The 16,742-nt window shown below is 35.7% G+C and overlaps 2 protein-coding genes and 1 non-coding gene across 3 annotated transcripts; all 3 read right to left on the bottom strand.

Moving 5' to 3' along the window:
* Positions 1–1,038: 1,038 nt before the first annotated feature.
* On the bottom strand, positions 1,039–7,167 carry LOC130495593 (DNA-directed RNA polymerase III subunit rpc5-like). The gene is made up of 10 exons (XM_056987010.1): positions 7,106–7,167; positions 2,426–2,723; positions 2,186–2,254; positions 2,001–2,108; positions 1,857–1,925; positions 1,654–1,770; positions 1,466–1,516; positions 1,262–1,368; positions 1,121–1,174; positions 1,039–1,042 (listed from the first exon to the last, which is right to left on the bottom strand). The coding sequence occupies exons 2-10, from the start codon at positions 2,654–2,656 to the stop codon at positions 1,039–1,041; spliced, it is 810 nt and encodes a 269-aa protein (XP_056842990.1). The 5' UTR covers positions 2,657–2,723; positions 7,106–7,167.
* A 6,231-nt stretch (positions 7,168–13,398) lies between these two features.
* Positions 13,399–13,593, bottom strand: LOC130497361 (U2 spliceosomal RNA). The gene has a single exon (XR_008936353.1). It is a non-coding gene; the product is annotated as a U2 spliceosomal RNA (small nuclear RNA).
* A 1,280-nt stretch (positions 13,594–14,873) lies between these two features.
* On the bottom strand, positions 14,874–15,365 carry LOC130495592 (probable WRKY transcription factor 48). The gene has a single exon (XM_056987009.1). The coding sequence runs from the start codon at positions 15,363–15,365 to the stop codon at positions 14,874–14,876; it is 492 nt and encodes a 163-aa protein (XP_056842989.1).
* Positions 15,366–16,742: the final 1,377 nt, after the last annotated feature.

The following is a 16,742-nucleotide window of genomic DNA, read 5'->3' as shown; positions in this document are numbered from 1 at the left end:
CTGAAGCTGAATACATGGCACTTGGAGAAGCAGCTAAGGAAGCAGTATGGGTACAAGGACTTGTATCCGAGTTGGGTGTTGATCAAGAAGGTGTTCAGCTACACTGTGATAGTCAAAGCGCGTTATGCTTGGCTAAGAATCAAGTGTATCATGGAAGGACGAAGCACATACGTATAAGGTTTCACAAGATAAGGGAGTTAGCAGCTTCTGGAGAAGTCTTATTGGAGAAGGTGCATACGTCGGAGAATCCAGCTGACATGTTGACCAAGCCTGTTACAACGGAGAAGTTCAAGCATTGCTTGAATCTGCTCCGTGTTTGCCAATGCTAAGAAGCAATGGAGGTTCCCCCAGAAGATAGACGGGATAAGGAGTTTTGTAGAGATTTTTCGTCAAGGTGGTGTTTGTTGCATCTGTGTGTCTTAAATCTCTATTGTACCAGTAAAATGCCCAGCACTCGTGGGTCGGAAATATGGGTTTTTTGAGACTGTATAAATATGGGTCTAAGGATTTGTAATTATTATCACATCATTAATAAGAAACCCTAAACGGGTATTTGCCTCAATATGTTTTCTTCTCTATTCTTCTTCTAACCTAATCGACGGCTGTACACAACAGATCACATATTCCTTTTCCTCTATACAATAACGTCATACACTTTCCTAAACTCTATTAAATTAAGCAATATCTTTGACCGACGATGATCAGAAAAGGAAACTAATGAGTTGTTTCCTTTTTGTTTTGATGGAGTTTTCCTTTTGCGTTGGGAATGTTAGAGTTGGTCTAATAAACAAATTCTCAGGCCCATGTTTGTGATGTAACTTATGAGTTTGGTCTCTGCTGCAATTGTGTAATCTTTGGATTTGAGTAGTTCAATTATTCAAATTTCTCTTTCTAAAAGTAGGACAACGCAAGTTCACTAGAGTTGCCTCAAATGTTACTGAGTCATAACGGTCCTAATGGATAACAAAATAAATCTCTCAGCATATAATTTCAAAACTTTTGAAGTCACTAAAACAAACCCATTCTTAAAGAGTTGCATCACCTGCACAAAACACCTGAGAGAGTCAGAGACTTAATTAAAACATATAGAAAACTGATGAAAGAGAGGTTAAAGTGAAACCTTTTCGAGTTTCTGCTGCTTTCCCCACGGCACAATGAGTTGATATAAGCTTCCCTTCAATGAGATACAAAGAAGATATAAAGATAAGCAGGAAACACACACAGATTATCTCAAACAGTGAAAAGGAAGGACATCATATACCGGCTCATGTTGAAGTCTATTGTAGAGTTCTCACTGGCCATCATATTGGTAAGGTATCTAGAGTGAGAATCTGATTCAAGTCCATGATATTTGAGTGAAACCCAATTCTAAAAGGAATAAAAGAAAGATGTAAGTATTAAATTTACAAATCCATATATCTAACAACAAATCAAATAAACCAAAATAAACCAAATTTGTCTTTACTTCTTCATGTAATAATGGTTTCTGATCCTTAGAAGCTTGTACTACCTTGTTCTGTCATGAATGAAATGAGATGAAAATCATATAAACGTGGCATAAGTAGCCAAAACTACTCATCAGTCCAATCTTTGACAAAGAGAAAGTAAGAAGGCTAAACTCTAGAGGGACAATGTTAGAGCATGACCCCCTACCTGCTTTTTTGATGTTCTGGCAGATTCTTCAGGAGCTTCTGCTTGTTTTCTTTTTGATGAAAGATACTTCATAGACGGTCGGAGCTGAGGAACAGCATGAACAGGATTCAAGTGTAACTGCAAGACAACAAGTCCAGTCTTATAAGATATCATCCACGCTAGACAGTACAATGTTATTGAAAAGAGGGAAAGACAATCAATACCTTATCACCTGAAAGAACTCCAATAGCATAGTCCAACTTAGGAGGCGGTTTCCATGTTGTTGTCAAGGTCTATACCAAATACAAGAAGAAAGAATGAATGAAAGTTGCTATTGAAAAGGATCAAGATTGGAACTAGAATCTGACCTGCTTAGTTATATGTAATTCACTTGCAGACTTTGAGTCATAGTTAGTGGAGTGAACATCCATAGACAAATCAATTTCCACCTCGGAGGTAGAAGGGTTCACTCTAACCTTAAAAGACACAAATAAACAAATGATAATTAGAACACAAGAAAATGCAAAACAAAAACAAAGGGAACAACACTCACTTCTTGGCAACGTTCATCCATTTCATATGCACGCCAAGACGGTCTTAGAGGGTATTGTAGAACATAAAGCTGAGACATCATTGAGAAATCAAAACACTTAAAACGATTAGCAAAAATCATAATCTAGTATTAATAGGTGAAGGTAATAATAATAATAATAATAATAATAATAATAATATAATAATAATAATAATAATAATAATAATAATAATAATAATAATAAAATAATCTCTAGCTAACCTCAGTGTTAGCACCAATAGATGGATTGTAGAACACGTCAATTTCACGAACAACAACGTCTTCTTCTTCTTCTTCCTCCTCCATCAACGTCTTCTTCTTCTTGCTGACAGACTCGGAAGGAGCATCGGTTTGTGAGGGATGCACTGGAGTTGGGGTCAGGTTTGGGCTTCCGGGCACGACCAGGTGCAAACCTACGGGTCTTTGAGACATCTTTTTGTTTTTCTTCGTCATCAAAGTCCATCTCTTTCCTTCTTCCTGGCAACAATGCAAAGTCAAGAAACAAGATTTCACCCAAGCCCTAAAACGTGGATCACAAAGAATCTCGTGAGCTCGAGAAAGATTCAAACTTTATCACATCACTAACTAAGAGAAAGCGGATCTGCATGAGAAAGTAAGAGGGATATTACCGGGGAGCTGTGACGGAACGGGTTTGCAGAGACTAGTACAAAAATTATGCACCGTTTAGTGGATTCGAACCCGAGACGAGACAGACAGCGGCAGAAGAATATACAACCAACCGAGCTATTAACTTTATTAGGGTTCCTTGGAAAATTATATATATAGTCCTTTTAACAGAATCACATCTATTTTTGCGGCAACCCCACCTATATGAGCCGGATCCAGAGTACAAAGTAGCCCATATCTAAAAGTAATATAATAAGCCGAACAGAAACCACCACATGTAAAATTTAAAATGTTGACTGAGCATGACTTGGTGGTTGGGAAATAAGAAAAGAAAAGAAAACGGTACACATTTTATCTGTGATTTTTAGTACTTCATTAGTCTACTACATGTATGGCAATAAACTTATCAATTTATTCATCGATTTGACGAAATTAACCACTATATCTCCTAAGTAGATTCTTACATGATACTTGATATATTTTATATAAAACAACCAAATTTTGGTTGCAATAAGTAACATTTATTAACGAATCATACATAATAATTTATTGATGCCGCTTGGAATCAATCGACGATGTGTGCAGGTCTGGTTTGGATAATAGATGATGCTGGAACAACAACACCTCACTCAGCGACCTCAAGATTTGTAGTTTCGCCCTTGATTGCGGAAACTTTGGCAATGAGAAACGCCATGATCTCTCTCCTCCACAACGGACTAGTGTCTCTTACGATCTTCTCGGATTCTCAAATCCTCATTGATTTGGTGAATTCGAAAAGGCGAAATTTGGAGATATTAACTCTGCTCAACGACATCCACCTACTATCTCTCAAGTTTAAATTCAATCTGTTTTATTCTTATACAATATACAATACGTCTACTTTTTTCTTAAACTCGTTACGATCACTTGATGAAATGTTTGAAATGGTTAGCTTAAATCTAATACTAGTAACTAGTTCTTATGACAGTGCAATTTTAATTAGTTTACCATCAAACTCGTTCAGCTTATTTTACAGTAAACAGTTAATTAAGATCCTAACATAACCGGCGTCATGCAGTAAAAAATAATACTAATATACGTCCTCTATATACGTATACATGTTACATGTACATGCGTGCAACTTTACGAACGGGATGGTGTGATTAAAGAAAGGCATTTATTAGTATATTAACTCTCCATAATATAAAAAGCACTAGATTTTGATCCGCGCTTCGAAAGTACGGGTATTAGTTTTCACTTTTATGAAGTATATTATTTGTTTGTAATTATTGAATTTATTTATTTTAATAAAATTTTATTTATAATAAATTCGACACATAGAGTGTCTCTGGTAAACTATGTATTTATCTAGTTTTGTTTTATTCGCTCTTCAATCAACATATTTATTTGGCTTGTTGTTAAAATAAATGATTATAGACTTTGATCTCTGCACCTCTGCGAATGTATATTTAAAAAAAATGATGATATTTGTTTTTCATATGATTATTATGGTTTGGCAAAATGAATATGAGGAACAGAACTGATACCAATCCGTAAATATAGTACCAAACCTGAACATAAATTGATTAAATATTTTGAATTATTCAAAATTTTGTTAGTTAGAGAACCGAATCGGATCGGAACCGAAGTATTTGTGTACCTGAATTTATCTAAAAATAGATTTATATACTTATATATTAATTATTTTATATTTAACGTATATAAAACATCAAGAATTATACTTTTTAATTGGTTTAAAATACTTGAAAATATATATAGATAGTCAAAAACAAATATCTGAAATAGTTAAAGTATACTCAAATCACCAAAAATACTTGAAATAATTATTGATTTCGTATCCAAAATTTTAAATCAAACCAATTGATATGTTAAACTTAGGTATTTTGATATATGTTATTTAAATAGGTTATCCAAACCCAAACCAAACCCGCAAAGATCCGAATGAAACTCAAACAAAAATTTAGAAACATCCTAATAGGACTTAAATCTTTGACCTTGAAAATCCAAAACGCAACCGATAAGAACCAAACCCGTATGGATGTCTGAAAATCCATCCTTAGTCATTATTATATATCGTATAATTTCATCATATAATTAATCGTATTTTATATGTACCATCATATAAGTAATCATATAATTAATAATATTTAATATGTATCATCATATAAATAATTATATATATTATATTTTAAAAATTTAATATGAAATATAAAAACCATAATTTGAGTTGTTATTTCAAATTGGGCTTTGTATTGTATTTTTCTTATATATATTGATAACATTCTTTTATAATGGACTTAATAACTTAAGCCCATTACTTTTTCTGTTTAATACTACTATTTTGTTTCCAAACAAAATTAATTTTTTTAAAAAAACTACAATCCATATTTCCAAACACACTAAATTTTTTTAATATTCTTATCCAAATATCCAAACACACCGAAATCGTACTTCAGCTTTAATAAGATAGATGCTTTGTTTTGCTACTTAGTTGGTGATGGAGTAGAGTTGTTGAGTAGCCTGTTAGAACTCCTCTTGTTTCTATTTGTTTTAGTGATTAAAACAATCCATTATGGACATTAACTATGCTTTTTGCATTTACTTTTATATTTCATTTCAGCCATACATCAGTTGCGTAGCTATCGGCTTACTGAAAAAGTCGTAAAGCATATGTGCACGCATATATAGCTCGATGCATCAACTTTATGATGGACATATATCTACACCAGTGTGTGTGTTGCTTTAGGTTCGTGTTTGTTAATTAATGTCAAAGGCTGCCTTACATAAAACGATATATTAAATATGACATTACTGTAATTCCATACCATAACAATTCAATTTTTTTTTCTTATGCTATATAATAAATGATGTTGTGTATGTTAAAATATGATCCATATATATGCCCATATCTAACAATAAAATCAATGGTGGGTCAAGTATGCATGTCACAATCTGCGTGCTTATTTATCAATCCTAAAAGTCATTTTGAATATTATATGTGATGATTGACTAGTAATATCTATTATATTAATTCTGCCGTATGACCAATCGATACAAGGTTATATCCATTTAAAAAAAACAAGAAACCTAAAAATAAATGTTTATATGCGTGTGTATATATAACTGCAACCTATAATCTAAATAACTGCTGCTTATATGCGTGTATACTATAAGTGTTTCGCTGTTTTGTCGGGAGATGATCAAATTTTGGGCCTTAGGCCTTGATATGTCACGATCTTTTAGATAAATACAATTGGTTTTGAATGTTAAACCCGTAAAAACTCATACGCATAGTTTTGGATTTTCAATCCATGATTATTACACAACACAATATCTCCGGTTTATACAATTAGTTTTAACAACTCAAGTGGCCCTTTTCATTTATACTAGGTCAAAATTAACAAAACCCATTTGTAATTTCATGCAAATTATTATGTGTAATTATAACATTATTATAAGGGCAATTCTCTCATATATCTTTTTAAAAAAAAATATCATAAAAATAATCCTAAAAAAAAAAATGACCAAAATAATTTCTTTTCATTTTAAAAATTTAATATCCATTTTTTACTTTTTGAAATTTGAAATCTCATCCTAAAATCTACCCATTAACTATAAACTCTAAGTCTAGATTAGTTAAAATGCTTGATTAAGGGACCAAGAGCGCACCAACTGTCATACCAGAAGCTAGCTTTTGAGCCATTCCCAAGAGATTAAAAGACAGTCCATTATGGACATTACTAACTCTATGCTTTTTGCATTTACTTTTATATTTAATATCAGCCATACATCACTTGCGTAGCTATCGGCTTCCTGAAAAAGACCTAAGTGCACGCATATATAGCTCCATGTATCAACTTTATGATAGACCGGTGTGTGTGGGGGCTTAGGTTGGTGTTTGCTGATTAATGTCAAAGGCTGACTTACATAAAACGGATATATTAAAATATGACATTACTATAATTCCATACCATAAAAATTCGATTTTTTTCTTATATTGTAATTTGTAAGTAAATATTTATCAAAACTTATGCTATATATAATACAGTTTGCATTTGGTCAGAGAAAGGAGAAATAAATCAATGGTTTTTCTTCGTCATCAAAGTCCATCTCTTTCCTTCTTCCTGGCAACAATGCAAAGTCAAGAAACAAGATTTCACCCAAGCCCTAAAACGTGGATCACAAGAATCTCGTGAGCTCGAGAAAGATTCAAACTTTATCACATCACTAACTAAGAGAAAGCGGATCTGCATGAGAAAGTAAGAGGGATATTACCGGGGAGCTGTGACGGAAGGTTTGCAGAGAATACTGCAAAAATTATGCACCGTCTAGAGATTCGAAGCAGAGACGAGACAGACAGCGGCAGAAGAATGTATAATAACCAACCGAGCTATTGACTTTATTAGGGGTTCTTTGGAAAATTATATATCTATAGTTATTTTAACAGAATTACATCTATTTTTGCGGCAACCCCACCTATATGAGCCGGATCCAGAGTACAAAGCAGCCCATATCTAAAAGTAATATAATAAGCCCAGCAGAAACCACCACATGTATAATTTAAAATGTTGACTGAGCATGACTTGGTGGTTGGGAAATAAGAAAAGAAAAAGAAAACGGTACACATTTTTCTTTTTTGGGCAGAACGGTGCACATTTTTTCTGTGGTTTTTAGTACTTCATTACTCTACTACATCATGTATGGCAATAAACTTATCAATCTATTCATCGATTTCACGAAATCAACCACTATATCATCTAAATAGATTCATTACATGATACTTGATATTTATATATAAAACAACCAAATTTTGGTTGCAATGAGTAACATTTATTAAACGAATCATACATAATAATTAGAATCTTAACGATGTTTATATGATAGCTAAATGATTGTGGCCAAACCCACTTCTATTTCTTCCTTGTACACCACGAATTCACGAATTCGTATTTGCATACACAATATACATACGTATATACAATTCACCCGTACGTTTTCTGTATATACAAAAGACTATTATTTACAGAATTGAGTTAAAAGTGAAACTACAGGAAATTCTTCGTTAGAAATTAAAACATGTATGTGATTAGCTGAATTACATTTGCATGATGCAATTTAAATTAACATTTGGTCATGATGTTATACGAACCGTCAAATTTTCACATCTCATTTGCCACGTATATCCCTCTCTTTTTCCTGCAGCTTAAAATGAAATAATATACTGTACTATTTTATACAATATACAATACGTCTACTTTTCTCTTAAACTCATTACGATCACTTGATGAAATGTTTGAAATGGTTAGCTTAAATCTAATACTAGTAACTAGTTCTTATGACAGTGTAATATGATAACTACTATGTATATTAGATAAGTCCTAATATTATTGGGATAATGATGTAATTACTTAGACTTCGTAGAAGATTAGGATTATCTCGGATGTATATATACAGGCTATTTGGCCATACTCAATGATAACAGAATACAATTACAAACTATCATATGGTATCAGAGCCTAAGATTCTTTGACCTAGTTTTTTTTCTTCTTCTCTCTCTATCGTGCTTCTTCATAGAAAGCATGGCAGAAACTACTTCTGCAATAACTTCTACTACTACTCCGGCTGTTACTAGCGTCGACTTATCTCCGTACTACCTCCATCCGTCAGATAATCCTGGCGCTCTCATCACCTCCGTTCTGCTTCGTGGTGATAACTACTCCGAGTGGGCTACAGAGCTGTCCAACTCTATCCAAGCCAAACGGAAGCTCGGGTTTCTTAATGGTTCTTTACCAAAGCCAGAAACAGAACCTGATCTTTCTAGATGGCTTGCTACGAACTCCATGCTTGTGGGTTGGATAAGGACATCTATTGATCCTAAGATACGTTCTACTGTCACCTTTGTACCCGATGCTCATAAGCTTTGGGAAACTCTTCAGCGACGCTTCTCTGTTCGTAATGGTGTTAGGATCCATCAACTACGCGATGCTATTGGATCTTGTCAACAAAACGGACAAAGTGTCATTGATTATTATGGAAGGCTTACAAAACTATGGGAAGAACTTGACAATCTCAAAACTACTCCTTCCTGCACATGTGAAGCTTCGACCGAGATAGAGAAAGAACGAGAGGAGATTCGTGTGCACAAGTTTCTCTTTGGACTAGACGAGTCTCGCTTCCGCACCATACGTTCTCAGATCATTGACGAAGATCCCCTTCCAGACTTGAATAATGTATACTCACGTGTGGTTCGAGAGGAACAACACAACAATACAGCTCGGACTGCAGAGCTTAAAACAGAGGCCGTGGGGTTCTCTGCTCAAGCTGAAACATCTACCCATGAAACGAGTCAGGCTGCTGCAACAATTTCTACACGTTCTCGTGATCCAAATAGATTTTGTACTCATTGTTCTAGAAAAGGACATGACAAATCAGAATGTTTCTTGCTACATGGGTATCCGGAGTGGTGGTATGAGCAACAAAGATCAACCAACTCTTCTGGATCAGGACATCGAGGACGTGGTGGTCGTCTCTCTGCTGGAAGTCGGGGTCGTGGTCGCAGTAATTCTACACGAGCTACTACAAACAATACAACATCCTCGGCGCCTATAAGCAACGACCAGATTGCTCAGATTATTCAACTGCTTCAATCTACTCAACAACAGTCTAACATCTCGACTGAAAAGTTGGCTGGTAAAACTATATTTAATGATGTGATTATTGATACAGGCGCCTCACATCATATGACAGGAAACCTGTCTCTACTAACCAATGTCGTTGACATTCTCCCTTCGTCAATCAAGTTCCCTGATGGACGTTACTCGAAAGCACAGAAAAAGGGCACTATTATTCTTAGTCAAAACTATTACTTGACTGATGTGCTTTATGTCCCTGATTTTAACTGCACTTTGATCTCAGTTTCTTGCCTACTTAAACAAACAGGGTGCATAGCCATCTTTACTGATACTTTGTGTGTGTTGCAGGACCGTTTTACGAAGACCCTGATTGGAACGGGTGAAGAACGAGAGGGGGTTTATTATTTCACGGGAGTCAGAGCTGCTAGTGTTCATCGTGCTGCGTCTAGGAATGCTTCTACCTCAGAACTATGGCATCGGCGACTAGGACATCCCTCCTTTAGAGTTTTATCTTCTTTACCGCTTTTAGATAACCTTAGTTTTGATCCTGAGCAAGCAGCATCTTGTGAGATTTGTTTTCGGGCCAAACAAACCCGTTGTGTTTTTAACAATAGTTCTAATAAAGCTTCTTCACCTTTCTCTTTGATACATTGCGATGTATGGGGTCCTTACCGTACTTCTTCTTCCTGTGGAGCTAAATATTTTCTAACAATTGTTGATGACTACTCTAGAGCCGTATGGATATATTTGATGTTGGAAAAGTCGGAGGTTGCAGAACTCTTGAAACAATTCTTTTCACTCTGTGAACGACAATTTGGTAAAAAGGTGCAAAAGGTACGATCCGATAATGGCACAGAGTTCTTGGTTCTTCGGAAATACTTCAAGGAACATGGCATTGAGCATCAGACTTCCTGCGTGGACACACCACAACAGAATGGACGTGTTGAACGGAAGCATCGTCACATACTTAACATTGCTCGTGCGTGCCTGTTTCAAGCTCGTCTTCCTCCCTCGTTTTGGGGTGAAAGTATACTCACTGCTGCACACTTGATCAATCACACACCGTCTCAACTACTAGATGGCAAATCGCCATATGAGCTTCTCTTCAATAAAAAGCCCGACTATGATCAACTAAGAGTCTTCGGTTGCCTCTGCTATGCGCATCATCGGCCCAGAGATAAAGACAAGTTCAGTGATCGGAGTCGTAAATGCATTTTTGTTGGTTACCCCTACGGCAAGAAAGCTTGGAAACTTTATGATCTCACTACAAAGGAATTTTTCTCTAGCAGGGATGTTGTGTTTTCAGAATCAAAGTTCCCTGGTGTTGACTCAGATGAGTCTGTTCTTCCTCCTACTAACTACTATGATGCTTCTATCGAGGATTGGTTGTTACCGGCTCCTTCATCAAGGGGGAGTTCCTCACTCAACCAACCTGTTTCTTCTACTGATCAGACTGCCTTGCCGTCCTCTGTATCAATACCTACTCCTATTCCACCTCCTTCTGGATCACCTGAGCAGCCTGCTATCTCTCCTATTCCGTCGTCCTTACCTGAAAGTACAGCTCCTACTAGTTCTGAGGAGCCTCCATCTTCTGAACCAACTTCGCCTCCATCTTCGTCTTCTGTACCTTTGGAACTTACTGATCCATCGTCTCCTGTTACTCCGGGTTTACCTGAGATTCTTGGTCGCGGGTTGCGTCATAAGACGCCTTCTGTACTTCTCAAGGACTATGTGACTCACTCTGTTCTCATGAATAATAAACCCTCTCACGATCTCTCCTTACCTGATCATGGTCCTCTACAAACGGTCTCAGGTAACACTCCTTACCCCATCTCCAGTTATGTATCTAACCACGTGTTTTCAGAATCCCACAGAGCATATCTCGCAGCTATCATCAATGATGAGGTTCCTCGATCTTTCAAAGAAGCTGTTAAACTTAAAGTCTGGAATGATGCGATGGGTAAGGAAGTTGATGCTTTTGAAGAAACTAATACATGGGATATCACAACTCTGCCTCCAGGAAGAAAAGCACTCGGGAACATGTGGCTTTACTCCAACAAGTATCTCGCTAATGGCAAAATTGAGCGACGTAAGGCGCGTCTTGTTGTTCTGGGCAATAACCAGAAAGAAGGTGAAGACTTCACCGAAACATTTGCGCCTGTCGCTAAGCTATCTACGGTCCGTATTATTCTCAAACTTGCTGCTGCGAAAGGTTGGCTTGTTCATCAGATGGATGTACAAAATGCATTCTTACACGGAGACCTTGAAGAAGAAATTTATATGAAGCTTCCTCAAGGGTACACTTGCTCCGATCCTACTAAAGTATGTCGCTTAAAGAAGTCCTTGTACGGCTTGCGTCAAGCTCCGCGGTGCTGGTACGCTAAGCTTACTTCTGCTCTCACACAGTTTGGATTCTCTCATGATTATGCCGATCACTCGCTCTTCTCCAAAATCCGAGGCTCCATCTGTCTCCACATCTTAGTCTACGTTGATGACTTCATTATAGCCTGCAATGATGCAACAGTGCTACAGGAGTTTAAGGACTACCTCAGCAGGTGTTTTCGGATGAAGGACCTTGGCAAGTTAAAATATTTTTTGGGAATAGAGGTGGCCAGGAATGACACTGGTTTTTATTTGTCTCAGCGCAAGTATGCTTTGGACATTATTGCTGAAACAGGTTTGTTAGGAGCCAAACCGTGTTATGTTCCGTTGGAACTTAATCATAAACTACTTGAAGCTGATGGACCACCTGCTAATGCACAGCAGTATCGACGGCTTGTGGGACGTCTGATCTACTTGACCACTACACGACCTGATCTTGGATATGTTGTACACATTCTTTCTACTTTCATGCAAGCGCCGCTCCTACCTCATTGGGAGGCTGCTTTACGAGTAGTTCGGTATCTCAAAGGATCACCGGGGCAAGGAATTTTTCTCAAGGCAAATGACTCTCTGCAGATAAGTGCTTATTGTGACTCTGATTGGTCTTCTTGTCCACTCTCTCGACGCTCGCTCAGTGCGTATATAATCTTTATTGGTGACTCTCCGGTCATTTGGCGAGCTAAGAAGCAAGATACTGTGTCTTTGTCGTCTGCTGAGGCTGAGTATCGCGCAATGTCAGTCACACTTAAGGAACTCAAATGGCTGAAGGAGCTCTATGACTCATTTACTCTCTCACATCCTTTGCCCATGCATCTCTACTGTGACAGCAAGTCTGCTATCTATATTGCAACTAATCCTGTCTTCCATGAGCGCACTAAGCATATCGAAAGAGATTGTCATCATGTTCGCGATGCAGTTAAGGCAAAGCTCATCACTCTTGAACATGTTACTTCTACGAATCAGCTTGCGGACATGTTAACTAAGTCACTTCCTCGTCCTCTCTTTGAAGATCTTTTGTCCAAGTTGGGTGTGCGCAACCTTACACTTCCAACTTGAGGGGGAGTAATATGATAACTACTATGTATATTAGATAAGTCCTAATATTATTGGGATAATGATGTAATTACTTAGACTTCGTAGAAGATTAGGATTATCTCGGATGTATATATACAGGCTATTTGGCCATACTCAATGATAACAGAATACAATTACAAACTATCATACAGTGCAATTTTAATTAATTTACCATCAAACTCGTTCAGCTTATTTTACAGTAAACAGTTAATTAAGATCCTAACATAACCGGCGTCATGCAGTAAAAAATAATACTAATATACGTCCTCTATATACGTATACATGTTATATGTACATGCGTGCAACTTTACGAACGGGATGGTGTGATTAAAGAAAGGCATTTATTAGTATATTAACTCTCCATAATATAAAAAGCATGCTTTGTTTTGCTACTTAGTTGGTGATGGAGTAGAGTTGTTGAGTAGCCTGTTAGAACTCCTCTTGTTTCTATTTGTTTTTTTTTTTTTTTTTTTTAAAAAGGTGGGTTGAGCCGGCCCGTGCAATAGTGCAACACATGGGCGACTCATGAAAGTCCAGATAGCAAGCTATCTTTATGGGCTTTCTCCCTTAAAAAATACAATTAATATCGAGCAGGCCGATGGCCTACATATCAAATATTAAACTGATAAGAACAGATACTACACTTGATCTTAGCCAAAAGGCCGAGAAAGGTATGCTTTTTGCATTTACTTTTATATTTAATTTCTATTTGTTTCTATTTGTTTTAGTGATTAAAACAATCCATTATGGACATTAACTATGCTTTTTGCATTTACTTTTATATTTAATTTCAGCCATACATCAGTTGCGTAGCTATCGGCTTACTGAAAAAGTCGTAAAGCATATGTGCACGCATATATAGCTCGATGCATCAACTGTATGATGGACATATATCTACACCAGTGTGTGTGTTGCTTTAGTTTCGTTTTTGTTAATTAATGTCAAAGGCTGACTTACATAAAACGATATATTAAAATATGACATTACCGTAATTCCATACCATAACAATTCAATTTTTTTTCTTATGCTATATAATAAATGATGTTGTGTATGTTAAAATATGGTCCATATATATGCCCATATCTAAAAATAAAATCAATGGTGGGTCAAGTATGCATGTCACAATCTGCGTGCTTATTTATTAATCCTAAAAGTCCTTTTGAATATTATATGTGATGATTGACGAGTAACATAAGCTATTATATGTCACCATTTTTGAAATCATAGATGTTTGTTTTAATTTGAAAAGTTGTGTTACAAAAAAAAGATGTTAGTTTGGAATAAAGGATGCGTGTACATGGGTGTGAATAAGTATGAAGGGATAGTATCATAGTTACGAAACTTGAAAATCGAGCATATATACATTCAGTTAAGTATTTGTTTTATATATCATCTAGCCAATGATAATCTAGTAAAGACACGAGGTCATATAATAAATGTATGTCCACTAATTAATTTTACGTCTTGGAACTAAATTGAAGTTAGATATTGAATGAATGTATATATGTTATGTATTAAACTACAAGAATGCATGATATGAATGAATTTAGTAAGATATGAATAAATTGTAAAATGAGAGCCGGCCTATTTGATAGCAGGATTGCAAATTAAATGATATGAAAAGTCTACATATAATTTAACAAAACTCCAAATGCATGCGCAGTATGCATCCTATCATATTCCAGGAAGAAAATGAAACACTTTGTTAATACTCAGAATCAAAAATGAAGTTACATCTATATCACATATGCTACAAACCTATGTTCCTACTTCCTAGTTAGCATCAGTTATTTGTTTAATCGTGATTCCGAAAAAAAAAGATGCTAAATATTGATGAAAAAAAAACATTAGAAAACCAGCTAGCAATATCGGCTTAAATATCTAAACCGGTCAAAAACTCCTCATAAATCAACCGGTCGCGGCCAGAAAAAAAGTACCCCGGGGGAAATAGTTGTTCATTTCTTGTCCTCTTCACTGGTTCGAGTGTTCATAGTATCCGATCTGATCTGCGAAGGAAGAATATCTTGAAGTAATCCATGATCTCTAGTGGCAGAAGTAGTTGACGTAGAAGCTTGTGACATGACATAACCAAATCCATGAAATGATGATGACCCTGGACTTACGAAAGTGCCATCAGAGGAGGAGCTTCTATTGATCATGCTTAGAGAGTTGTTGTTATACATGCTGCTGTAAGGTTGATGATGCTGAGATAGCAAGTAGCGTGGCTGAGGGATAGAGAATGATGATGATGATGACGCAGTGATTGCACCATGGTCGAGAATTGGTGACGTAAGCATTCCGATATGTCCACGTGGCGTCATGGGGAAAGGATGAGTGCGTTGACCGTCGTAAGTTGTCATGACGATGGAAGGATCATCGGAGGATCTCTCCACTCTCTTCTTCACCCCACAACCCACTGTGGTGCAACGGTAATAGTTTCTGCACATTAAAATAACATATTAAGAGGCTGACTGGTTTTCCCGCTACCACCCGCAAACGCAGCTTTTGCGGTTCATAGCGATTGTTAGCGTTTCGAAACAATCACAGAAAACGCTACAAATCGCTTCAAACCGCTCCGAACCTCTTAAAATCAAAAGCTGGTTCCAGCTAGCGTTTGCGGTTGCGGGCGGTTGCGGGAGGGTAATTTTTCTTAAAAAAAATAGAATAAATAAAAATAATATTAAAAATATCGAATAAAAATTTTAAATTGAAATAATAGAAATTGTAAAATGTATTCATATTATATTTCAATTTATATTATAAAAATTTAAAACCAAAATATTTTCTATAAATTTTTAAAATTTAAGAATATGATTCTATAAATATAATTTTTATATTTATCATATTATTATGATTTTTTAATATTTTTATAATTACATAAAATGTAAATATTGTTAATTTATTATTTAACAGATGTTGCGTTTGGTAGTTTACCAGTCATAAAAGTCCCGCAAACGCAACAATTTCTAACAGTTATACCAATCGTACAAATCTCTAAAAAACGCTTAAAACCGCAACCACCCGCACCCGCAAACTCCCACAACCGCAACTGCAACCGCTGCGGTTACACCAGTCAGGCCCTAAATGATAAATAGATATTTACCTATCCGACCAGACGGGTATTCATTTTACTTTTAAATTTTTGGCTTATAGTAAATGATGCATTTGTAACAGTTAATTGTATAATATTAAGTTATTTTTGTGTTTATGTTAACAATCTAATATGCCACCGATATTTTGTGTCAAATAAAGAAAGTGAAAATTAAATAGAAAGATAACTAGGTGATAATCCGCATCCTGCACGGAGTGAATAGATTTTAAAAAATTATTATTATAAATTAATAGTTATTATAAAAGTATATTACATAGATAAAAGGATACATGTTTTAAAATTAAAGTTCAGACAAAACTGCGTATTTCACTAAGAAATTAATCCTGATTTCTTTTTTAAAGTTGTTTATATTTTACTTTAATTATCCTATAGGTAATGGAAGAGAGACAATAAGAGCCCTAATTAAAATCAAAAACTAATATAAAATCAATTATGAAGTAAAGATAAAAAAACATAAGCAATCGAATAATAAAATCTTTCAGGATAAAAATTCTCAAACAAAATAAATTAAAATCGAGAAAACATCTGTGATGAATTGTGACTTCAGAACTTTCCATTTGCAATCCTATTACGATCATAAAAAGTGACAAAGTGGCGGAAGTAAACACATTATTTAACTGAATCTGTGAAATAAATGTATTACCTCATTCTGAAAGCATCGATTTCTGGAATATCATTGGGATCAAAGACAATTTTGGAAAAACCATCAACG

This window comes from Raphanus sativus, chromosome 6 (genome assembly GCF_000801105.2).
Source record: "Raphanus sativus cultivar WK10039 chromosome 6, ASM80110v3, whole genome shotgun sequence".
NCBI lineage: Eukaryota > Viridiplantae > Streptophyta > Magnoliopsida > Brassicales > Brassicaceae > Raphanus > Raphanus sativus.
Note: the sequence above shows the minus strand (reverse complement) of the source record. Positions and strands in the feature narration are given on the sequence as shown.